General features: G+C 38.2%; 1 protein-coding gene and 1 pseudogene across 1 annotated transcript in view; one reads left to right on the forward strand and one right to left on the reverse strand.

Moving 5' to 3' along the window:
* The window catches only part of TEX11 (testis expressed 11), a 422,533-nt gene that overhangs the window by 329,241 nt on the left and 67,940 nt on the right, over positions 1-25,352 (forward strand). The window contains exons 23-24 of the mRNA XM_059678680.1: positions 1,823-1,939; positions 11,461-11,533. Of these exons, the coding sequence (XP_059534663.1) occupies positions 1,823-1,939; positions 11,461-11,533 (190 nt within the window). The remainder of the gene's footprint in view (positions 1-1,822; positions 1,940-11,460; positions 11,534-25,352) is intronic.
* LOC132224089 (glyceraldehyde-3-phosphate dehydrogenase-like) lies at positions 4,055-5,185 on the reverse strand (annotated as a pseudogene).

Below are 25,352 nucleotides of genomic sequence, written 5' to 3' on the forward strand. Positions count from 1 at the left end.
CTAATATTTGCCGATGAATCATACAGGAGTTCTGATGACTTTTGGTGACTCATTCAGTACTAAACGTTGAAATCCAGATCAACATTCTAGCATAGCTGGAGCACCATCTGTGCAAGCAACACAAACCTTTCCCAAGAGATCTTATGCTCTTTCAGAAATGAACCAACTGTGTCAAATACATCATGTGCAGTAGTTGTCGTTTCAAGAGGTTTGCAAAAAAGAAACTCATCTTTAAAGTTGCCATCATTATATACCTCACTTAAACCAGTAACTGTGAACAGTTTGCAACGTCTGTAGATTCATCAAGCTGGATACTAAATATTGGAAGTGAAGCATATTTAATTTCCTGGATTACCTGATCAAGAATATCAGCAGACGTGGCATCTATTCTTCTGCGGACAGTGTTGTTAGATAAGGAAATTGCACTCAATTTCATAACAAATTCGTCTCCAATCATAACTCGAACAATGTCTTTGGCTGCTGACAAGAGTAAATCCTCAGCAATGGTGTGAGGTTTCATAGCTCTGGCGATTCTGAGTGCCACCAAATATGAAGCTTCAATGGCTGCTACGTTTTGTTTGTGATACTTGCCACCAGTGTCAAGTCTGACGACCATCATGGAGCCTAAAGTTCTGCCACAAGTGACTTCTTTGCCTTTGAAGGAATTTCAGTCTCTGAGAGGCCTATATTAAAATATAACTATTTTTAGGACGGAAATCCTCTAACAATTTGTCAATTATCAAAATATTAGGAAGGTTTAAGGGTATAAGTCTAAAGGAATATAGAATAGATATCTGGGGACAACAGGGAGTAAAAAGGATCCTAAAAAGCTTGGGCCTACTTTTTCCTACTATTTCCTAGAGCAGGTTCTGTATGTAAAGATTTGTGAGCTTGTTTTCCAATTATAAGCATTTTTAAATAGTTATTCGCCTCCAAGGTAGAAGTTAAATGCCAGAAAGAAAAACAAAGATTGATGAAAGAATAAAAGAAGACATGCTAAGGAATATTGTTCATACACATTCAGGAGTATGCAGTTTGCTATATTGATTAAATGGTAAGAGTTTTCAAACTGGAGAGAACTATAATCTAGTACAACTCTGTGGTCTTAGATACGAGTAACTTGACACCTAGAGGAGAGATTGGGTGTCTTGAAATGCTATTAATTCAGTGATGGTCACTAAATATTTGGGAAGATTCAGAAATAGTCTTTGGAAGTTCAGGTATAATTTTAATTAATTAAGTGAAATAAATTGCTTTTAGTTTTGACATTTGTTGTAGCACTAGTAGGATTCCATGTGAAAATCCCAAGTGGTCTAGAGTTTTATTTTAATGCAAATAAGGGAGTTTTTTCCTAAAGCTAGAGGACAAGGTTTAATGATGAGGTTATGCCTAATGCCTGTCAAGATTTGGCATTGTCTCTTTCAGCCATGGCAATATATGGACTAATTTCAGTTCTACACAATACAATAGGGAAATCTATTTGCTGGAGGGAGGAGGAATCACTTAAAAATTAACATGTAAACCAAGAAATAGATCACTAAATAGAAATACAGGGCCAAATGACAGTATTTATTACTGGAAAAGCTAGGAAAATTATGAAGAAATCAACCATTTTATCTCTAGAAAGGTGCTTAAAAACAATGGAAAGTAATATAAAATTGAAACTGTAAATTAATGTTATAGCCTATATCATTTTTAAAGTGAGATGTGCTTTTCCAGCTGAATTTTCTCATTCAGACAGAATATTGCTGATTTTCATTCTGATTGTGTTCGCTTGGCAGAATTCTCACTATTCATTAATGTTCTGGTTATTTCTTATCAGCTGTCCCAGTTTTGTCCTTCTGATCAAGTAATTCTGATTGCACAGAAAACATGTTTACTGATGGCAGCTTCAGTTGATCTAGAGCAAGGGAGAAAAGCTTCAACAGCTTTTGAACAGGTAATGTGCAACCTTCAAATAAAACACAAGAGTTCAGTGTGCTATTTGGTATGTCTGCCTTCCCTGATGCAGTCCTTTTCTTATTTTCTTTTTTTAAAGAATTATTTCCTTCCTTCCAGCAGTATCTAAAGGTTACCTTTGGCTTGGCATGTTTTTAAAAGATTGAATGTCACTTCTTTTAAAATGTCCCTTGAAATAGACCACTCTTTCCAAATCCGTTTTTTAAGTATTCTTTAATTTCATCGTCTCCCTGTGATCTTATGTGGTCCATAGGAGTTTTTTCTCTTTTGTTTCCTTTCACATATTCTTTAAGGAAGAACTCCTCTACTTCTACAGCTTTGATAAGCCATCTGAAATCATTTATGTGTCTTGCTGTTCTTTGCTCAATTGCATTTGCTTTCTTTGGCCCATGTCCTTAAATATTTTATTATCAACTCAATTTTAACAAGACAGAATTCCTACCTTTGCCTAAATTATCTCCTTTTTATTCTTTTACCTAGACAAAAACAACAAAAAGTCTTCCCAATTTCTCATATTTGCCAGCTTCTTTTCTTTCCAATGGATATAAATCCTTCTTGCCTGGTTATTCTCTTTGGTTAATCTCTTTTTTCATATATGATTCTTCAGATCTGGAACAAACTCTCACAGATTTCTGGTGACACATTTTCCTTCCTTTCTCTTGTTGAGAACAACTCAAAAAACATTTGAGTACACTCTGCTAAATACTGGGAATAAAGAAGACAGAGTTCTTATCCCTGAGGAGTAAAACATCCCCTTTTTAGAAACCTTCCCATTATAAAAGATGAGAAAAGAATCTATGTGCCCCAGAGCAAAACAAAAAAATAACAATTTTGCTTCTTAAGAAGTGAGGGCAAATGTAATTTTATTCTCAATAAGATTTTTATGCTTTACTAAAAAATAGTAATAACATATTGTTTTTGCATAGTGCTTTTAACTTTTTTAAAGTTTTCCTTTGAAGTTGGTAGTCCCAATGTTATTAAATTTTGTATCTCAGTGAATGGAGATCAAATTGACGTGAAGGAAATTTCACAAAATCTTAAGTACAAATTCTTAATTATTTTGTTTGTTTCTAACAACTGTTCATTTTTGTCTATTCTTTCTCTTGCACACCCTAATATTTCCTAAGAACTATCTTAGTAACCCTTATATAATTTCCTTTGCCTTTGAAAGGATTTCTGTTTAGGTAATTGAAGATGCACTTCTGCCTTTCACCATCTAAATTCAGTCTGTATGAATGATGCTTTGTCTTTCTAATGAGGATTTGTTGGATTCTACTAAATACATCAGTTCCTTGTTCTGTAAATCCTCTTAACATGGAATATTTCCAGATAAATAGATGATAAAGGACTATAGCTATCCTTTATAATCTTATCAACATTGTCTCTGATCTCCTGAGTATGAGTTTGGAGGAAGTGAGAGATGCTTTAAAAAATATAGTAATTGTAATTTATTAAGAAACCACATCTTTTACCTACAATAGGGGCAGATAAACTACCACTAACTGGCCAAATCAGGCCTACAGTCTGTTTTTCTATACCCTCAGAGTTAAGAATGGTTTTTACATTTGTAAAAGATTGTAAATGAAAATATAGGACAATATGTGAAAGAGAAGTTATGTGTCTGACAAAGCCTAAAATATTTACTCTGTGGCCTTTTACAGAAAAGTATCCTGACCCATGTCCTAGATTATTTTTAACAGACTTATTGAGGTATAATTCACATACCTTATAATTTACCCATTTATAATATACAATTTTATGATTTTTAGAATATTCGCAGAGTTGTGCAACTATCAACACAATCTCATTTTAGAACTTTTTCCTCACTCTAAAAATCCCTTGCCAATTAGCAGTGACTTTCCATCCCTACTACCAGCCCTAGGCAACCAGTCATCTCCTTTCTGTCTCTATAGATTTTCCTATTCTAGATATTTCATGTAAGTGTCATTATACTATTTATAGTCTTTTATAACTAGATCCTTTTATTTTTATTTTTTTGTCTGGGTACAGTGAACTTTATTGATGGTTCATGGCAAAGTAGGGCTTCCTATGCCCCTCCCTTCTTCAGGGGTTCTGGGATGGAAACGGTGGTCAGGAGATTCTCAATGTGTCAGGGGATCGATCTAGGACAAGGACTCCCCAGAAGCTGAGGGCCTCTCTTCCTCTTGCTGGGGCTGGTGATCCAGGGGACTCTCATTCCTTGGAGGCCATTTGGACCATAAGGTCCACCACCCTGTTGCTGTAGCCAAATTCATTGTCATACCAGGAAACGAGCTTGACAGAGTGGTCATTGAGGGCAATGCCAGCCCCAGCATCAAAGGTGGAGGAGTGGGTATCACTGTTAAAGTTGCAGGAGACAACCTCGTCCTCAGTATAGCCTAGTATGCCCTTGAAGGGGCCCTCTGATACCTGTTTCACTACCTTCTTGATATCATCATATTTGGCAGCTTTCTCCAGGCGGCAGGTGAGATCTACAACTGACACATTGGGGATGGGGACACAGAAGACCATGCCAGTGAGCTTCCTATTCAGCTCAGGGGTGACCTTGCCCACAGCCTTGGCAGTGCCAGTAGAAGCAGGGATGATGTTCTGGGCAGCCCCTCAGCCATCATACCACAGCTTCCCAGAGGGGCCATGCATGGTCTTCTGGGTGGCGGTCATGGCATGGAGTGGTCATGAGTCCCTCCATGATGCCAAAGTTGTCATGGATGACCTTGGCCAGGGGGGCCAAGCATTTGGTGGTGCAGGAGGCATTGCTGACACTCTTGAGGGAGTTGTCATACTTGTCATGGTTCACACCCATCACAAACATGGGGGCATCCACAGAAGGGGTAGAGATGATGACTCTCTTGGCTCTGCCCTTCAAGTGAGCCCCAGCCTTCTCCATGGTAGTGAAGACACAGGTGGACTCCACAACATACTCAGCACCAGCATCACCCCATTTGATGTTGGCAGGATCTCGCTCCTGGAAGATGGAGATGGACTTTCCATTGACGACAAGCTTCCCATTCTCAGCCTTGACTGTGCCTTTGAACTTGCCATGAGTAGAATCATACTGGAACATGTAGACCATGTAGTTTAGGTCAATGAAGGGGTCATTGAAGGTTACAGTATCCACTTTGCCAGAGTTAAAAGCAGCCCTGGTGACCAGGCGCACAATGCGGCCAAATGTATTCACTCCGACCTTCACCATCGTGTCTCAGGGTTGTGGCTGCTGGCACAGCTCAGGAAGAGAGGTTTTCTGATGAACAGGAGGAGCAGAGAGCCTATAATTTTTCAATAATGTTTTTTAGGTTCTCCATGTTGTAGCTTGTACCAATACTTCATTCCTTGTTATGGCTAAATAATATTCCATTGTATGAATATACCACATTTTGTTTATCTATTCACCCATTGATGGATATTGGGGTTTTTCCAATTTTCAGATATAATGAATAATGCTGCATTTCCAAAGATTTTGTGGATATGTGTTTTCATTTCTCTTGAGTGTATACCTACAAGTGGAATTACTGGGCCATATGGTAACTTTATGTTTAAATCATTTGAGGAACTACCAGACCATTTTCCAAAGCAGCTGTACCATTTTACATTCCCAGCCGCAATAGATGGTGATTCCACTTTCTTCACCTCCTTACCACCACTTCCTATTATGTCCTTTGGATTATGGCCATCCTAGTGAGTATGAAGTGCTCTCTCATTACAGTTTTGATATGCATTTCCCTAATGACTAATCATGTCATTACTAATGACTAATGACAAAAGGTGTTGAGCATCTTTTCATGTGCTTATTTGCCATTTATATGCCTTCTTTGGAAAATGTTTATTCAGATTTTTTTACTGTTTTAATAAGGTTATTTGTCTTTTTATTATTGAATTTTAATAGTTCTTTATATATTGATGCTAGGCGCTTACCAGATATAATTTATAATTATTCTCTCCCATTATGTGGTTCCATTTCCCTTTATTGCTAGTAACCCTTGAAGCACAATCTTATTTATTTCTTTTTTCTTTTTTTAAAATCACTTTATTAAGGTATGGTTTAACATATAAAACACTGTACACATTTAATGAATACAACTCCATGAGTTTAGGGATAAGTATACACCCATGACACCATCACCACCATTAAGGCCATAAATATATCCATCATCTCCCAGTTTTGTCCCATCCTTATAATTATTATTACTATTATTATTTGTGTGTATATGTGTTAAGAACACTTAACATAAGATCTAACCCAAGCAAATTTTAAGTATATAATATAGGCACTGTGCTTAATAGTAGCACTAACCATTTTTATTCTTTTTAAAAATTTTTATCTTTATTGTTGAAAGTATTATAGATGTACCCTTTCATTCCTATTGACCCCTTCTAGTCCACACTCACACCCCACCCCAGGCCTTCACCACCTATTGTCTGTGTCCATGAGTTTTGCATATATGCATACAAGTTCTTTGTTTGATCTCTTCCCATCCATCTGTCCTCCCCCACCTTCTCTCTGAGAGTCCACAGTCTGTTCCATGTTTCTGTGTCTCTGGATCTATCTTGTTCATCAGTTTATTTTGTTTTTTAGATTCCACATATAAGTAGGATCATGATATACTTGTCTTTCTCTGATTGACTTATTTCACTTAGCATAATACACTGCAGGTCCCTCCAGAAGCAGAAACATTTTTAATCTTGATGATGTCCATTTTATTTATTTTGTTGCTATTGCTTATGTTTTTGGTTTTATGTCTAAGATCATTGCCTAATCCAGTGTCTTTTAGGTTCATTCCTGTTTTTTTTCTAAGAGTTTTATATTTTTAGTTCTTACCATTTGGGTCTATGATCCATTTTGAGTTAATTTGTATGGGTGGTATAAGATAAGAGTCCAGAGTTATTCTTTTGCATTTGAATACCCTGTTGTCCCAGGACCATTTTTTGAAAACTATTTTTCCCATTGAATTATCTTGGGACCATTGTTGAAAATCAGTTGTCCATACATGAAAAGGTTTATTTTTAGAAACTCAGTTCTATTCCATTGATATTTGTGTCTATCCTTGTGGCAATACCACACTGATTTTATCATTGTAGCTTTGTAGTAACTTTTTTTCTTTATTGATTAAGGTATTACATATGTGTCCTTCTCCCCTCATTGTCCCCCCACACTCATACCCTCACCCCCCTGGTGTCTGTGTTTATTGGTTAAGCTTACATGCATGCATGCAAGTCCTTTGGTTGATCTTTCCCCCTTACCCCTGCTCTCCCCTACCTTCCCTCTGAGGTTTGACGGTCTGATCGATGCTTCTCTGTCTCTGGATCTGTTTTTGTTCATCAGTTTATGTTGTTCATTCTATTCCACAAATGAGTGAGATCATGTGATATTTATCTTTCTCTGACTGGCTTAATGCTCTCCAGTTCCATCCATGCTGTTGCAAATGGTAAGAATTCCTTCTTTTTTACTGCAGTGTAGTATTCCATTGTGTAGATGTACCACAGTTTTCTAATCCACTCATCTGCTGATGGGCACTTAGGCTGTTTCTTTTGAAATAGAGATGTATTAGTCCTTCAACTTTCTTCTTCTTTTTTCAAGATTGTTTTGGCTATTCTGGTTCCCTTGAATTTCCATATGAAAGTTAGGATCAATTTATCAATTTTTGCAAAGAAGCCAGATAAGTTTCAATAGGGATTGCACTGAATCTGTAGATCAGTTTGGAGATTTTTTATTGCAATCTTAACAATATTAAGTCTTCTAATCCATAAAAATGGAATATATTTCCATTTGTTTAGATCTTTAATTTCTTTCAACAGTGTTTTGCAATTCTCAGAGTATAAATGTTTTACTTCTTTTTTTTGGTATTCTATTCAAATTTTCTATTTTTGAGTCAGTTTCAGTAGTTTATGTTTCTAGAAATACATCCCTCTCAATCAAAATTGTCTAATTTTTTGGTTTACAATTGTTCATAGTATTTGCTTATAATCATCCTTTTTATTTCTGTAAGGTTGATAATGATGCCACCTCTTTCATTCCTAATTTTAGTCATTTGTGTCTTCTTTCTTTTTTTCTTGGTCAGTTTATACAAGGCTTATCAATTTTGTTGATTTTTTTTCAAGAACCAACTTTTGGGTTCAGTTTTTATCCTATTATGCTTCCAGTTCCCATTTCATTAAGTCTCACTCTAATCTTTATTATTTTCTTCCTTCTGGTTGCTTAAGGTTAATTTGCTCTTCTCTTTCCAGTTTCTTAAGGTAGAAGTTTGGTTATTGATTTGAAATATTTCTTTCTTTTGGATTATCACCTTTTACAGCTATGAATTTCCCTCTAAGCACTGTGTCTTAGTCTGTCTGAAACAGTATAAGTAAATACCTCAGACTACATAGCTTATGAACAATAGGAATTTCTTTTTCACAGTTCTAGAGTTCGGAAGTCCCAGATCAAGGTGCCAGTCTAGTCACATTATCTGGTAAGGGCCATCTTCCTGGTTCATTGCTGGCACTTTCTTACTGTATCCTCACATGGTAGACAGGACTAGAGATCTCTTAAAAAAGACACTAGTCCCATTCATGAGGGCTCTACTCTCATGACTTTACCACCTCCGTATGGCCCCACCTACTAATACCTTCACCTTTGGGGTTAGGGAATTTGTGAGGGACACATTCAGACCATAGCATACTGTTTAAGCCGCACCCCATTAGTTTTGGTATGTTGCATTTTTCTTTTTATTCATTGTGATTTTTTAAAATATGTTTTCATTGCTTTTTAGAAAGAGAGCAAGGAAGAGGGAGAGAGAGATAGAAACAACAATGAAAGAGGAACCTCATCCATTGGCTGCCTCCTGCAGGCCCTCTACTAGGGATTGAGCCTGAAATCCAGGCATGTGCCCTAACCAGGAATGGAACCAGTGACCTCCTGGTTCCTGGATCGACACTCAACTGCTGAGCAACACTGGCCAGGCCATTGTGATTTAGTTTTTGACCTATTATTTACTTAAGAATCTGTTGTTTTATATCCACATATTTGTGAATTTCCAAAATTTTATTACCTTATTGATTTCTAATCTTATTCCACTGTGGTTAGAGTACATACTTTGTGAGACTTCAAAATACTTTAAGTTTATTTGAAGTTTGTGTTGTGGCCTAGCATATGGTCTGTAGTGAAGAAAGTGCTATATGTGCTTTAATATGTTTTTATTGATTTCAGAGAGGAAGGGAGAAGGGAGAGAGAGATAGAAACATAAGTGATGAGAGAGAATCATTGATCGGCTTCCTCCTGCTTGCCCCCTACTAGGGATTGAGCCCACAACCCAGGCATGTGCTCTTGACAGGAATCAAACCCAGGACCCTTCCGTCCACAGGCCAACGTTCTATCCACTGAGCCAAACCAGCTAGGGCCATATGTGCTTTAGAAGGATGTGTCTTCTTCTTGGGTTGGTGGAAGTCTATGGATATCTATTAGGTATAAAAACTGTATATAGTGTTATATAATTGCTTTTTTAAAATTAAGAGAAGAAAAATGAAATATATCTTTATATTGTCTCCTGTAGTTATGCAGCTACTTTTACCATTGGACTTTATTTTGTTATTTAGATTCAAATTACTATCTGGTGTCACTTGTTTTCAGCCAAAGAACTTCTCTTAGATTTTTTGTAAAAATAATTCTGGTAGCAACATATTCTCTCAGCTTGTGTTTATTGGAGAATTTCTTTATTTTGCTTTCAGTTCTGAAAGATAGTTTTGTTGGATATTAGATTCTTGGTTACTGTTATTTTCTTTCATCATGTTAACTGTGTTATCCTACTGCCTTCTTTATTGAGATTCTCTATTTTCTGAGGCAATGTCATCAGACATTCTTCCTTTTGTGTGGTTTCCTTTAGTTGTTTGAACATATTTAAAATAGATGCTTTGAAATATGTGTATGCTCAGTTCAACATGTGAACCTTTTAAAAATAAGTTCCTGTTTCCTGCTTTTTTTTTTCCTGCATGTGAGACACGCATTCCTGTTTCTTCACATATCTCATAATTTTGTTGTTGAAAACTGATCATATATATATATATATGTTTGAACACTGGTTCCCCTTCTGGGACTTGTTGTTAATATTTGCTTGTTAATTTGTTTAGTGACTTGGCTGTTCTAGTTCATTGAAGTCTATTTTCCGTAGCTGTATCACTCCTCAGAGGGCACAATCTTTGCCCGTGCAGTCATCCTGACCCTTCTTCCCCAAAGGGATGAAAGTGGTTTTTAGCAAGGTTATTTTTTACCATCTCTTTGCTTGACCTCCCTGTTAAGTTTCTAAATGTCCTTCTTCTATTGTTATCACACCCAGCTATTAGTCATAACTCGTGTGTGTGTGTGTGTGTGTGTGTGTTTGAAAATGCTCTTTGGCACAAATTGAAGGGGAAGGAATCTTCTTAGCTTTTTCTTTCCTTGGTTCTCTTTATAAGAGCTGGTCTACTGTTTTGCTTGTTGATATCATTGAGCTACCAGCCACCTCTTAATTGTTTAACACCAAGATCTCCATGTTTTTTTTTATAATGCCCTTAGACTTGAACTCTCCCATGCTTCTTTCCAGTTAAAGTCAGTCCTTTTAGGTAAACCTACAAAACTCACTCTTCTAATGGCCTGCCTCTCCTCCTGAGCAGAAACTCGGTACCCTTGTTTTGTTGCTGCAGGCAGGGGCGGTGGCCCATTTCTATCAGAGTGACAATCAAGCTCTGTGAGTTGAGGGCTGGGCAAGAGTCATAGTCCCAGGCATTCTTGCCTTACCTCTCCCGCATGGAAACCCTATCCTATGCGCAAGCTAAGGTAAAGGCATTTGAGACCTAGTATTCTCAGTATGCCATGCCTGGTATAGAGTGGGGGCTAGGTAGAGGAAGAGTGCTCCAGGCTTCTCAGTTGTGCTTGTTTTATAATAGAGCTTCTGCAATATAGATCTTGGGAAGGAAGATGAGAGGTAGTGGCAGCATGCTCCTCTGGGAATCCTAGCCTGGAAGCTGAGGGTAGAGGAAACACCATCTTATTGGCCACACCCACCTAAAGTAGCATTTACATCTCACTGAGCTGGGGAGTTGGTGAGCAAATCATGTCTTAACTGCCATAGGTGCTCACTGTTCTAACTGAAACTTAGTAAATTTCTTGGAATAGATTTGCTCTATGCCCTTAGGCCAACTTCCTGAGCCCTACATGATTGTGTCTTACAATTTTCAGTTATGGTTGTTTTTCTGGGGAGAAGGTTTATGGAGCTCCTCACACCACCATCCCAGCAGCAGTGCTTCTCTTCTGACCTAGATTATTAAAGAAATTGATAATGCTCAGATTTTCTATTTAATACTCATTTTCCTGAGACATTAAGGAAAAGTACAAATAGAGGGTAATATTTCTATATAAATTCTAAAATGTTCAGTTTAAACTATCATTGTATTTTTAACTGTTTTTAATGAAAATGATGTCAAGATTATTTTAATTTCCTTAAAGTTTTGTTTGGCTGAGACTAATATTTTTTGTTAATTGTTGCCAAATAGACCAGATTCCTGAATCGTGCACTTGAGCAGATCCATAAATGCAGAGACATCTGGAATCTTCTGAAAGATACAGGTATAGTGGGAACTGGGAATTTGGAAATGCAGTTATGAAGCATGTTTGAAATCTGAATAACCGAGTCTTTTATCATCAGAAATTTGTGCCACTTGTAGTACTTGATAGTCAAATGATTCTTTAAGAACTAATTTTTCCTCACTGTATGTCTATTTTGACTCTGTGACACACTGTTTGGAATAAGAATATATTTTACCTCGCTTTTCTGTGAAAATATATAGTATTAAATATATATAACTTCATTACTCTTACGTCAGTAGAGTAATTGTCTAATTTAATCAACTTTTTATCACAGTATAAATATACCACAGTTTATGTCTTTTTAAATTTTAATGCGTTTTTCTTTATTTTCTTCCATCACCACTTTCCCCCCCTATACCCTTTTCCACCTCTATTCCCCTCCCTGCAATCACCATAGTTGTTCGTGTCCATGAGTTCTCTTTTTTCTTTTTTGCTTATTCCCTCCACCAGCTCAGAGCTATCCACCTATGATCTATCTATGAGTCTGTCTCCATTTTGCTTGTTAGTTCAGTTTGTTCATTAAATTCTACATATGAGTGAAATCATATGGTACTTATCTTTCTCTGACTGGCTTATTTCATTTAGCATAGTGTTCTCCAGGTCCATCCATGCTGTCTCAAAGGGTAAAATTTTATTCCTTTTTATGGCTGAGTAGTATTCTATTGTGTAATACTACTCATCTACTGATGGACACAGGGGCTGCTTCCACATCCTGGCTATTGTAAATAACACTGCAATGAACATAGGGGTGCATATATTCTTTCGAATTAGTGTTTCAGTTTTCTTCTGATAAATTCCTAGAAGTGGAATTGCTAGATCATAAGGCAGTTCCACTTTTAATTTTTTAAATATGTTTTTATTGATTTCAGAGAGAGAGAAGAAGAGAGAGAGAGAGAGATAGAAACATCAATGATGAGAGAGAATCAGCAATTGGCTGCCTCCTGCATGTTCCCTACTGGGAATTGAGCCTGCATCCTGGGCATATGCCCCTATTGGGAATTGAACTATGACCTCCTGGTTCATGGGTCCATGCTCAACCACTAAGCCACACCAGCCAGGCCATTTTTAATTCTTTTAGGTAACTCCATATTGTATTCCACAGTGACTACACCAATATGCCTTCCCACCAACAGTGCACAAAGGTTCCCTTTTCTCCACTTGTTGTTTGTTGATTTATTGATGATAGCCATTCTGACAGGTGTGAGGTATATCTCATTGTAGTTTTAATTTGCATTTCTCTGATGATTAGTGATGCTGAGTATCTTTTCATGTGTCTATTGGCCATCCATATGTCTTCGTTGGAGAAGTGTCTATTCAGTCTTTTGCCCATTTTTTAATTGGATTATTTTTTGGTGTTGAGTTTTATAAGTTCTGTATAAATTTTGGATATTAACCCCTTATCAGATGTACTGGCAAATATGGTATGTCTAATTTAATCAACTTTTAACACTGACTAAATATAGGCTAAATAGTCGTCCAAACTATAATCATGATATCAAATACAGATAGTCCTCGAGTTATGTCGAACTTGATGTATATTGTTTCATGGTTACGTCGCCATCTCCCATTTATTTATAAAAAAAAAGTTCCATCATTTCGATGTATGTACATATGTGCTTTATGTTTTTTATTATTTATTTACCACAAGTAAAGGTCAGGAATTGTTATCTTTCTTTTAAAATTTTTTTACTGTTTCACTTTATTACTGCTGTGTATGTGCTCCATGTCAGTGATGTAGGTGCTTATGTAGGTGGGTTCTGACTTATGGGGAAAATCGCGTTACGTCGCACCGTAGGAATGGATCTCCGATGTAACTCGAGGACCTACTGTACTACTAACTTTTGCTATGAAATAATCAAAATAGTAGTAAACATTTTGAAATTACATAATAGGTTGCTCCTATTTCCTCATTGAGGATGGTGTTGGCTTTTAGGTTTAGATAGATTTTTTTCCACATTTTATTTTTTAATATGTTTTTTTAAATTTATCTTTATTGTTGAAAGCATTACAGATGTTTCCTTTTTCCCCCCATTGACCCACTCAACACTGCACCCTCCCTGTTTTAGTTTGAATTTTTTAAAATCAATAGATATTAAATTGAGTTACATGCCTTTCAGATTCTATAATCACATCTTTTTCTCTTTTGAAATATTAATATTTTTAATTAAGATATGGAGAAGAGTGTTTTTTAAAATATATTTTTATTGATTTCAGAAAGGAAGGGAGAGGGAAAGATAGAAACATCAGTGATGAGAGAATCATTGATCGGCTGCCTCCTGCATGCCCCACACCAAGAATCAAGCCCGCAACCCAGGCATGTGTCCTGACCAGGAATCAAACCACGACCTCCTGGTTCATCCACACCGGCCCGGCAACCCCCTGCCACATTTTTATTGGGACCCTGTGTGTGTGTGTGTGTGTGTGTGTGTGTGTGTGTGTGTGTGAGAGAGAGAGAGAGAGAGAGAGAGGGAGAGAGAGATTTAAAATGGTGTCAGAGTAAGTGGATACTGCATAGACATGCTCCCAGGAAGAAACTGGAATTGCAACTAAAATAAAGAAAAACTTCCTGAATAATCAACGGAAAACTCCCAGGACAGAACCCTGACACCTGAGGACCAAAAGTGGAGACTGCATAGAGACTGATAGGAGGGGCAGTGGGGTGAAAGGGCTGGCCAGGCACCCACAGATGGCAACTGAAGTCCTGGAGAGATATCTCAGCTGTGGAGGAGTGCCACTGAGAACTCTGGGATCTAATCCCCAAACTTGGCTCCCCAGTAGAAAGCACCAAAACTGAGGATAGTACCCACATAACATCTAGCTGTGAAAAACATTGGGGTGCTGTCTGCCAGGGAGTAACAGCTGAAAATTCAGGCACCCTCTTAAAGGGCCAACACACAAAATTCCCTGTGGAGCCACCCACCTTGTGCTTCAGCAGAGGGAGGGTGAAGTGGACTGGTGCTGTGAGAGCAGAAGCCAGGACTGAGGACTCAGGGGATAGAGCTCAGAAGGCAGACACCCCAAGTTTCCTGGGCTGAGTCATTCCCTCACACAGCAGAGGACATCTTTCCCACAGGGACATTTGCCTTGCCTTGGGGAAGACAGTTAACACACCCTATTGGAAAACACTTCCCCCTGAGGCCACTTAAGAGATTAAAAATAACAGCCTCCAGGCATAAGCAGCTGCCACACCCTGTTGAAAAAAACTCTCCCCGAACTGAGAAGGATTGCCTGGGGTGCAATGCAAGTCAGAATCTTATCAGTCTGTAGGCAGAGGCGGTCTCTGGAGGCTTTGAGTCTTTGCCTGATCTAATTAGTCAGAAACAGCCTTTAACACTGTCCTGCACTAGAGATTGAGAGATGTTGAGGATCTAACTAATACATAGCCACAAACCCAAACAGACAGTCCAAATGAGGAGACAAAGAAACAACCCCCAAATGAAAGCACTAGAGAATTCTCCAGAAGAAGAGATAAATGAAGCAGAGATAAGAAATTTATCTGAAACAGAGTTCAGAATAATGATGGTAAAAATGCTCAACAGCATGAAAAAAGATATAGTAACTATGAAAAAAGAATAGTATGAGATGAAGAATGACATAACACAAATAAAGAACACATTGGAAGGAATACACAGCAGATTAGCGGAAGCTGAGGATCAAACCAGTGAATTAGAAGACAGGGATGAAAATATCACTCAATCAGAGAACCAAAAAGAAAAAATAATTTTAAAAAAACAGGAGGAAACCTTAAGGGATCTGTGGGACAATGTGAAACATAACAATATTAGAATACCAGGTGTGCCAAAAGAGGCAGAAAGGGAGAAAGGAATAGATAAGGTGTTTGAAGAAATAATGGCAGAAAAATTCTCTATCCTGGTAAAAGAAAAAGTCAGACAAGTCCAGGAGGCACAGAGAACCACAAATAAGAAGAACCCAACCAGGCCCATGCCCGGACACATCATAATTAAAAATGTCAAAATTAAAGACAAAGAGAATCTTAAAGGCAGCAAGAGAAAAGAAAACTGTTACCTATAAAGAAGCTCCCATAAGGTTGACACCTGATTTCTTATCAGACACTCTACAGACCAGAAGGGAATGGCATGAAGTACTCAAGGTAATGGAAAGCCCGGATCTGAGACCAAGATCACTATATCCAGCAAGGCTATCATTCAAAATAGATGATCCAATAAAGAGCTTCCCAGACCAAAAAAAAGGCTAAAGGAGTACATCACCACCAAGCCAGCACTACAAGAAATGCTAAAAGGACTGCTGTAATGAGAAAAAGAAACCAAGAAAGAAACCTAGCCATACAGAATTAAAATGGCAATAAATAAGTACTTCTCAATAATAACCCTAAATGTAAATGGATTAAATGCTCCTATCAAAAGACATAGGGCAGCTGAATGGAAACAACTACATGACCCAACTATACGCTGTCTACAAGAGACCCACCTCAAAACAAAAGACACACAGAGTATGAGAGTGAAGGGATGGAAACAGATTTTCCATGCAAATGGAAAAGGAAAAAAAGCTGGAGTAGCAATACTCATATCCAATAAAATAGACTTTAAAATAAAGGCCATCACAAGAGACAATAAAGGTCACTACATAATTCTAAAGGGATCAATCCAACAAGAGGATATAAACCTGGTAAACATATATGTACCCAATATAGGTGCGCCTAAATACATATTTTAAAAAACCTCTAGAGGACTTTAACAGAGAGATCGACAGCAATGCAGTCATAGTAGGAGACTTTAACACCCTTCTGACTTCACTGGGTATATCTTCCAGAAAAAAAAAAAAAACTTAACAAGGAAACAGAGACTCTAAAGGACACACTGGATCTGATGGATTCAGTTGACATTTATAGAACATTTTACCTCAATGCAGCAGAATATATATTCTTGTCAAGTGCACAAAGATCATTCAAAAAGATAGACCACATGTTAGGACACAAAACAAGTTTCTGCAAGTTTAAGAAGATTGAAATCATATCAAGCATCTTCTCAGGTCACAGCGGAATGAAATTAGAAATCAACTACAATAAAAATACCCCCAAACATTCAAGCACATGGAGGCTAAATAGCATGTTCTTAAACAATGAATGGGTTACCAATGAGATCAAGAAAGAAATCTAAAATTCCTGGAAACAAATGAAAATGAACATGCAACAGTCCAAAATCTCTGGGACATAGCAAAAGCAGTCCCGAGAGGGAAGTTTATAGCACTACAGGCATACCTCAAAAACAAGAAAAATTAATAATAAATATTTAACACTACAACTTAAAGAACTAAAAAGAGAATTAGAAAAGCCCAGAGTAAGTAGAAGGACAGAAAGAATAAAGATTAGAGCATAAATAAAAAACAGAGAGACTAAAAAGACAATACAAAAAATCAATGAAACCAAGAGCTGGTTCTTTGAAAGAATAAAGAAAATTGATAAACCATTAGCCAGACTCATCAAGAAACAAAGAGAGAGAGCCCAAATAAATAAAATCAGAAACTAAAGTGGAGAAGTAAACACTGACACCACAGAAATAAAAAGGGTTATAAGAAAATACAATTAATATTTGACAAAGGAGGCAAGAGCATACAATGGAGTCAAAACAGCCTCTTTAATAAATGGTGCTTGGAAATTTGGTCAGATACATGCAAAAAAATGAAACTAGATCACTAACTTACACCAAACACAAAAACAAACACAAAATGGCTAAAGGACTTGCATGTAAGACGGGAAACCATAAAAATCCTACAGGACTCCATAGGCAGCAAAATTGCAGACATATGTCGTAGCAATATCTTTACAGACACAGATCCTAGGGCAAGAGAGACTAAGGAGAAAATAAACAAATGGGATTACATCAAAATAAAAAGCTTCTGCACAGCAAAAGAAACCATCAACAAAACAACAAGGAAGCCCACTGCATGGGAGAACATATTTGCCAATGTTATCTCTGATAAGGGTTTAATCTCCAACATTTACAGGGAACTCATACAGCTCAACAAAAGGAAAATAAACAATCCAATCAAAAAATGGGCAAAGGACCTAAATAGAATCTTTTCGAAAGAGGACACTCAGAAAGCCGAGAGACACATGAAAACATGCTCAAAGTCACTAATCATCTGAAAGATGCAAATCAAAATGACAATGAGGTACCACCTCACACCTGTCAGAATGGCAATCATCAACAAATCAACAAATGACAAGTGCTGGAGAGGATGTGGAGAAAAAGGAACCCTCCTTCACTGCTGGTGGGAATGCAGACTGGTGCAGCCATTGTGGAAAACAGTATGGCTTTTCCACAAAAATTTAAAAATGGCCCTAGCCGGTTTGAGCATCAGCCTGCAGGCTCAAGGGTCCCAGGTTCGATTCCAGTCAAAGGCATGTACCTTGGTTGCGGGCACATCCCCAGTAGGGAGTGTGCAGGAGGCAGCTTATCGATGTTTCTCATCGATGTTTCTAACTCTCTATCCCTCTCCCTTCCTCTCTGTAAAAAATCAATAAAATATATTTTAAAAAATTTCAAAAATGGGACTGCCATTTGACCCAGTAATACCACTTCTAGGAATATATCCGAAGAAAACAGAAACACCAATCAGAAAGGATATATGCACCCCTATGTTCATAGCAGCACAATTTACAATAGCCAAGATTTGGAAACAAACTAAATGCCCATCAACAGATGAGTGGATTAGAAAGCTATGGTACATCTACACAATGGAATACTACATTGCTATAAAAAAGAAGAAAGTCTTACCATTTTCAGCAGCATGGGGGGAACTGGAGAACATTATGCTAAGTGAAATAAGCCAGGAAGTGAACGAAAAACACCACAGGATAGCACTCATTTATGGATAATAAAGAACATTATAACCGGATGAACAAAAAGATAGATACAGAGGCAGAGAAGCATCGAACAGACTGTCAAATTACAGGGGGAAGACTGGGAAGTGTTGGGGGTGGGGATGTAAGAGATCAACCAAAGGAGTTGTATGCATGCATATAAGCATAACCAATGGACAGAAGACACTGGGGGGGGGGCGGTAAGGGCATGTCCCTGGGGGTAGGGGAGGTCGGGGGAAGGTCAATGGGGGGGGGGAAAGGAGATATATGTACTACTATCTGTAATACTTTAAACAATAAAATAAATAAATAAGTAAATGTATCTTATTCTGATTAAATGGCTATCATCCTCAAAAAATCATACTCTATGGGGAGGCTTTGGTTATGAAGCCAGATACAGTGGGTGCGAGGCTGCCTGTCACTACTTGAGCCAAATTGAGCAGAGACATGGTTGAATCATATATGAGTGTTTATTCCAATAATGCTGGCAGTATGGGGAGAGCAGTCGGTCACTCTGGAAATTCTGCTCTGGCCCCCCTCGCCAGTTAGCTGATTATATACACACAAGGGAGAAGATAGCTACGTGCAGCTTCAAGATGCAAGTGTAACATGGAACGGGGAGTGGAGGGTCTGTAGTCAGCCTTCCAAGACCTCAAAGTCTGATGATAAGGTGGCTAGTCTAAATATATAAAAGCCTAATATGCAAAATGTCCCCTTGGGAGTTCAACCGACCGGAGTTCGATCACTCACTATGACATGCACTGACCACCAGGGTGTGGCTGGAATGAAGGGAGGCCCTGGCCAGCAACTGGCAGCTGCTAAGGACCCTACCCATGCACAAATATCGTGCAGTGGGCCTCTATTCTTCTATGATGTTACAAACAGCACAGCCTGTTCCTGGGACTGGAGAATGGTCAGCGTTCCTGAGGCAAACTCCTGGAGGGTGTCAGGGTCCAGGCCCAGCAACCAAATCAAAGTGTGCCCTGTCCTTGGTCTGTTCTCAGAATGTATTTCTTTGTGAGTAATGGACCTGTCAAGGCAACTTATCTTTTCACAGCCTTGTTTCATCCTCCAATTTTCCCAGGGTCTATAAGGAAACCTCTTATCTATTGTTAGTAAGGTGAAGAATCATTAAACAACTATGGCTCTATTCTTATTACATGCCCTTCTCCACTATTACTTACACAATAAATTTGTCCATTTATATTCTGGTTTTTAAAAAATGAGAACAGATTTTTATAGAACCAGGACAAATAACTAAACAGACAGTCCTCTGGTTACGTCGGACTCGACGTACGTCGTTTTGTGGTTATGTCACCATCTCCTATTTATTTATAAAAAAAAAAGTTCCATCATTTTGACGTATGTACATATGTGCTTTATGTTTTTTATTATTTATTTACCACAAGTAAAGGTCAGGAATTGTTATCTTTATTTTAATTTTTTTTACTGTTTCACTTCATTACTGCTGTGTATGTGCTCCATGTGAGTGACGTAGGTGCTTAATATAGGTAGGTTCCTACTTACAGCGAAAATCAGAAAATCACGTTACGTCGTGCCGTAGGAACGGATCTCCGATGTAACCCGAGGATCTACTGTATTGCCATGAAAAGTAATGAGATTTAGTAAAAGTTTCTGAATTCAGAAGGAGAGGTAGGATGGGGAGAAGGTGAATGAGAGTTATACATTTTTAAATATTTTAATTTCATCTGTAGAAGCAATGTCTACTAAATTGTTTTGAATTATAAAAACTTACAAAGAAAGAGAAAGGATATTCTCATGTATTCAGAAAACAGAACATTAAAACAGCAACAATATTCCAAATAAATAACCACAATTCAATTTTCCTCTTCAACTTACTCAATCTTATGTAATTAGTGCTCTGCTGGATCTTGGGTTAGCAGTCTGCTTTCATAAAGCTGTATGCTTCTAAACTAAAAAAAATATTAAAATTATAAATAAATAAATAAATAAATAAATAAATAAATAAATAAATAAATAGATGAGATCTTCACTAACTGCACTGGTATGGTCTTAAAGTTGTATTGTCAACTCAGAAACCTGTACACAAGAGTCTATTCTGACCAGTAATTTGAAGTACCTGGAATAGTCCTTTGCTATGAGACTCTGAGACTATCCTTCTTTGTTAAAGACACAAACTCTGGCCTGTGACTTATAGAAGAGTCTACAGGCAAGCATCAGAGTGAAACAAAAACTGTACATTACAGAGATCTAATCCTGTGGTTAATTTAGTAAAATAGCTAATAATATCAGAATGGAGGAAGGTAAAATTCTCTGTTGATATACAGTACATAACTATTTCGTAAGAGTTTTTATTGTGGTAAAAATATACATAACAGCCTGGCTGCAGTGGCTCAGTGATTGAGCATCAACCTATGAACCAGGAGATCACAGTTCGATTCCCGGTCAGGGAGTATGCTCGAGTTGCGGGCTTGATCCCCGATCATGCAGGAGGCAGCCGATCAATGATTCTCTCTCATCACTGATGTTTCTATCACCCTCTCCCTTCCTCTCTGAAATCAATAAAAATATATTTTTGAAATATATATATATATATACACTACACGATTCGTACACAGGTGGGGTCCCTCAGCCTGGCCTGCGATCGGGACCAATAGGGGCCAGCCGGCCAGGGAGGGACTGTGGGAGGGCTCCAGGGTGTGTCTTGGCCTCTCACCCAGTCCCCATCTGCGGGACCCCAGCAGTAAACTAACCTACCAGTTGAGCATCTGCCCCCTGGTGGTCAGTGTGCATCAAAGCGACTGGTCAAGTGGTTGACCAAATGGTCAACCAATCGGTCAGACACTTAGCATATTATGCTTTTATTATACAGGATACATAACATAAAATTTGCCACTTTAACCATTTTAGATATACAGTTAATTGGCATTAATTACATATGCAATGTTGTCTAACAATCACTACTATTTCCAAAACTTTTTATCATCCCAAACACAAACTCTGTACCCATTACAAAATAACTTCTCATTCCCTTCCTTCCAGCTTCTGGTAAACTCTAATGTACTTTTTGCCTGTTCTAGATATTTCATTTAAGTGGAACCATACAATATTTGTCCTTTGTGACTGGCTTATTTCACTTAGCATATGTGATGTTTTCAAGGTTTATATTCCTTTTTATGGCTGAATGATATTCTGTTGTACGTATATACCATATTGTTTATCCACTCATCTGTTGTTAGACACTTGGGTTGCTGCCACCTTTTTGCTATTGTAAATAATGCTGCTGTGAACATTGGCATACAAGTATCTGCTTTCAATTTTTGGGGTCTATATCTAGGAGTAGAATTATTGGATCATATTATAATCCTATGTTTAATTTTGCAGAACTGTGCAGTTTTCCACAACAACTGCACCATTTTACATTCCCATTTGCTATTATGTCATTTGGATTATAGCCATCCTAGTGAGAATAGTGTTATTCATTGTGGTTTCATTTGCATTTCCCTAATGACTAATGATGTTGAGCATCTTTTTGTGTGTTCATTGGCCATTTATGAACTAGTATCTTCTTTGGGAAAAAGGACTTGTCTGTCATGTCCTCTGCCTATTTAATTGGGTTGTTTGTCTTTTTTATTGTTACATTGTATTAAACCTAAAGAAGAAAAACCTAAAGTGTTTTTCTCCTCCCATGTCTGTCTTTCCTGTGTGTCTCCTTTGCCTTCACTTGACTTCTGACATTTCCGGTCACCAAATATGTGGAACTTTTTTCCCATATCAAGCAATTCTCTGCAACACCAGCTCGGTGCCTCACAATTCAACTCAATTCTGACACTATCTACCCAGAGCATTACATCCCACAGATTATGGGTTCATTTCTACTTCAGATGCCACTAAACCAACTATAGATCAGAGATTCCAACAACTCTCACCTTGGGTTCAAATAATATGCTAGAGTGGCTCACAGAACCTAGGGAAACATTTTCTTATGTTTACCAGTTTATTATGAAAGAATACAGATGAACATCTAGATGGAAGATAGTCACAGGATGAGGTATGTGGGAAGGGGCATGGAGTTTCCATTCCCTCTCCTGGCATCACTCTCCCAGCACCTCCACAAGTTCACCAATCCAGAAACTCTTCGAACCCTATACTTTGGGGATTATTATGGAGGCTTCATCACATAGGCATGCTTGATCATTAACTCCATTTCTAGCCCTTCTTTCTTTTCAAGAGAATGGGGTGTGGGGATGAAAATTCCAAGCTTCTAATCATGCTTTGGTCTCTCTGGTGACTGGTCCTAATCTAGGAGCCATCTAGGAGCCCACCCAGAGTCACCTCATTAGAACAGAAAACATTTCTATCACCTAGGACAGTGGTCGGCAAACTCATTAGTCAACAGAGCCAAATATCAACAGTACTTCAAAATAGACTCGCCCAGGCCGAAAACCGACTTCTGCGCACGGGCCACGAAGTTTCAATCACACTGTACGCACACCCGCACATGGTATTTTGTGGAAGAGCCACACTCAAGGGGCCAAAGAGCCGCATGTGGCTCACAAGCCGCAGTTTGCCGACCACGGACCTAGGAAATGACGAGTTTTTGGAGCGCTGTGACAGGAACAGAGGTGAAAGACCATTAGAAGAAGTGATGTTCCTAGTGTTTTTATTACTTAGGAAACAAGTGTTTTAGGAGCTCTGTGCTTGGAACCAGAGGCAGAGAACAATATATTTTTTTCTATTATGTCACAAAACCTTTATCAGATATATCATTTGCAAATATTTTCTCTTATTCTATGAGTTGTCTTTTTCCTTTCTTGATAATGTCCTTTGATGCACAAAATATTTTAATTTTGATGAAGTCCAATTTATCTACCTTTTCTTTTGTTGCTTAGATTTTTGGTGTCATATTTGAGAATCCATTGCCAGCTTTGGCCAGTGTGGCTCAGTTGGTTGAGTGTCATCCATGCACCAAAAGGTCTTTTGTTTGATTCCCAGTCAGGGCACATGCCCAGGTTGCAGGCTCAAACCCGGTAGTTGGCATGCAGGAGGCAGCTGATCGATGTTTCTCTTCCTCTCTCCCGCCCCCTTTCTCTCACTCTAAAATCAATAAAAACATTTTTTTAAAGAAAAAAAAAAAGGAAAGAATCCATTGCCAAATACAAGGTCATGATGGTTTGCCCCTATATTTTCTTCTAAGAGCTTTGTAGTTTGGGCTCTTATATTTAGATTATTGATCCATTTTGAGTTAATTTTTTACATGGTGTGAAGTAAGCATCCAACTTCATTTTTTTATATGTGGAAGTCCATTTTTGCTCCAGCACTATTTTTAAGAGACTTTGTTTTTTCCCATTGAGTAGTCTTGACACTCTTGTCGAAAATTAATTGGCCATAGTTGTATGGGTTTATTTTGAAACCAGACACAATGGGTCCGAGGCTGCCTGTTACTACTTGAGCCAAATTAAGCAGAGTCAGGGTTGAATCATATATGAGCATATTTATTCCAATAATGCTGGCAGTATGGGGAGAGCAGTTGGTCACCCTGGAAATTCTGCTCTGGCCCCCCTCACCAGTTGGCTGATCATATACACATGAGGGAGAAGATAGGTATGTGCAGTTTTGAGATGCATATGTAACATGGAAAGGGGAGGGGAGGGTCTGCAGTCAGGCCTTCAGTAGCTAAAAGCCTGATAACAAGGTGGCTAATCTTCTATAATATTACAAACAGCTCAGCCTATTCCTGGGACTGGAGAATGGTAAGTGTTCCTGAGGCAAACTCCCGGAGGGGGTCAGGATCTGGGCACAGCAACCAAATCACAGCATGTCCTGTCCTTGGTCTGTTCTCAAAATGTATTTCTTTTCTGAGTAATGGGACTATCAAGGCATCTTATCTTTTATTTTTACAGCCTTGTTTCATCCTCCAGTTTCCCAGGGTCTGTAAGGAATCTTCTTATCTATAGTTAATAAGGTGAAGAATCATTAAACAACTGTGGCTCTATTCTTATTACATGCCCTTCCCCACTATCAATTTCTGGATTCTGAATTCTATTCCATTAGTCTATATGACTATACTTATGGCAGTACCACACTGTTGTGGGGTTTTTTGCTTGTTTTGTTTTTTTGACAATGCAATTTTGCTGGTCATAATTGCAAAAATGAAAACAATTGGTTAGGCAATAAATTATCTGGCAGAAGTAAAGTGCAGATTTACTTAGTGTCTCAAACATTTTTTGCGTTATAATGTTATAATATGGTAATGCAGTTCAAAATAGCAACTTTCAACTTATCTATAAAAACTCAAACATAGCATCAACTCTTAACGTCAATGAAGCTATCTTTTTAGGGACCAGTAATAATATGATCCTTTTGGAAAATCTACAAAAACAAATAAATTATGACCATTTGTTTTGGCATTTTTTTATGGTAGAAAAATAAAAATTATTACAATTAAATAAAACCTGTAAGTCAACTGTCATTTCTCTTTATACCACATATGAAACCACATCCTAATCATTCTCTGTCACTTTATTCTGCCTTATTGAGTACCACACTGTTTTGATTACTGTTGTTTTTTAGTGAGTTTTTAAAAAAATATTTTTACTTATTTCAAAGAGGAAGGGACAGAAAGAGGTAGAAACATCCTATATAATAAAAGAGATACATGCAAATTAACCATCCGTCCACTACACTCACCAGCCAATCAGAGTATGCAAATTAACCTGACAAAGATGGCGGTTAATTTGCATATGCAGGTGTCAAACACCCCAGGAGGCAACGGCAGCCGTGGGCTCCTGGGACCATTGCCGGCCCAGGAGGTGAGGCCTGCCCCGCCAAGCCTCACCTGTGGGCTCCCAGGACCTTGCCAGCGGAGAGCAGAGTGGGAGAGTGGGTGGAGAGCGAGAGGTTTGGAGGACTTGGCAGAGCAGGAGACCACTGGACATAGAGCAGAGCGAGAGAGGGCGGCTTGGAGGGCGC

Source organism: Myotis daubentonii, chromosome X (assembly GCF_963259705.1).
Source record: "Myotis daubentonii chromosome X, mMyoDau2.1, whole genome shotgun sequence".
NCBI lineage: Eukaryota > Metazoa > Chordata > Mammalia > Chiroptera > Vespertilionidae > Myotis > Myotis daubentonii.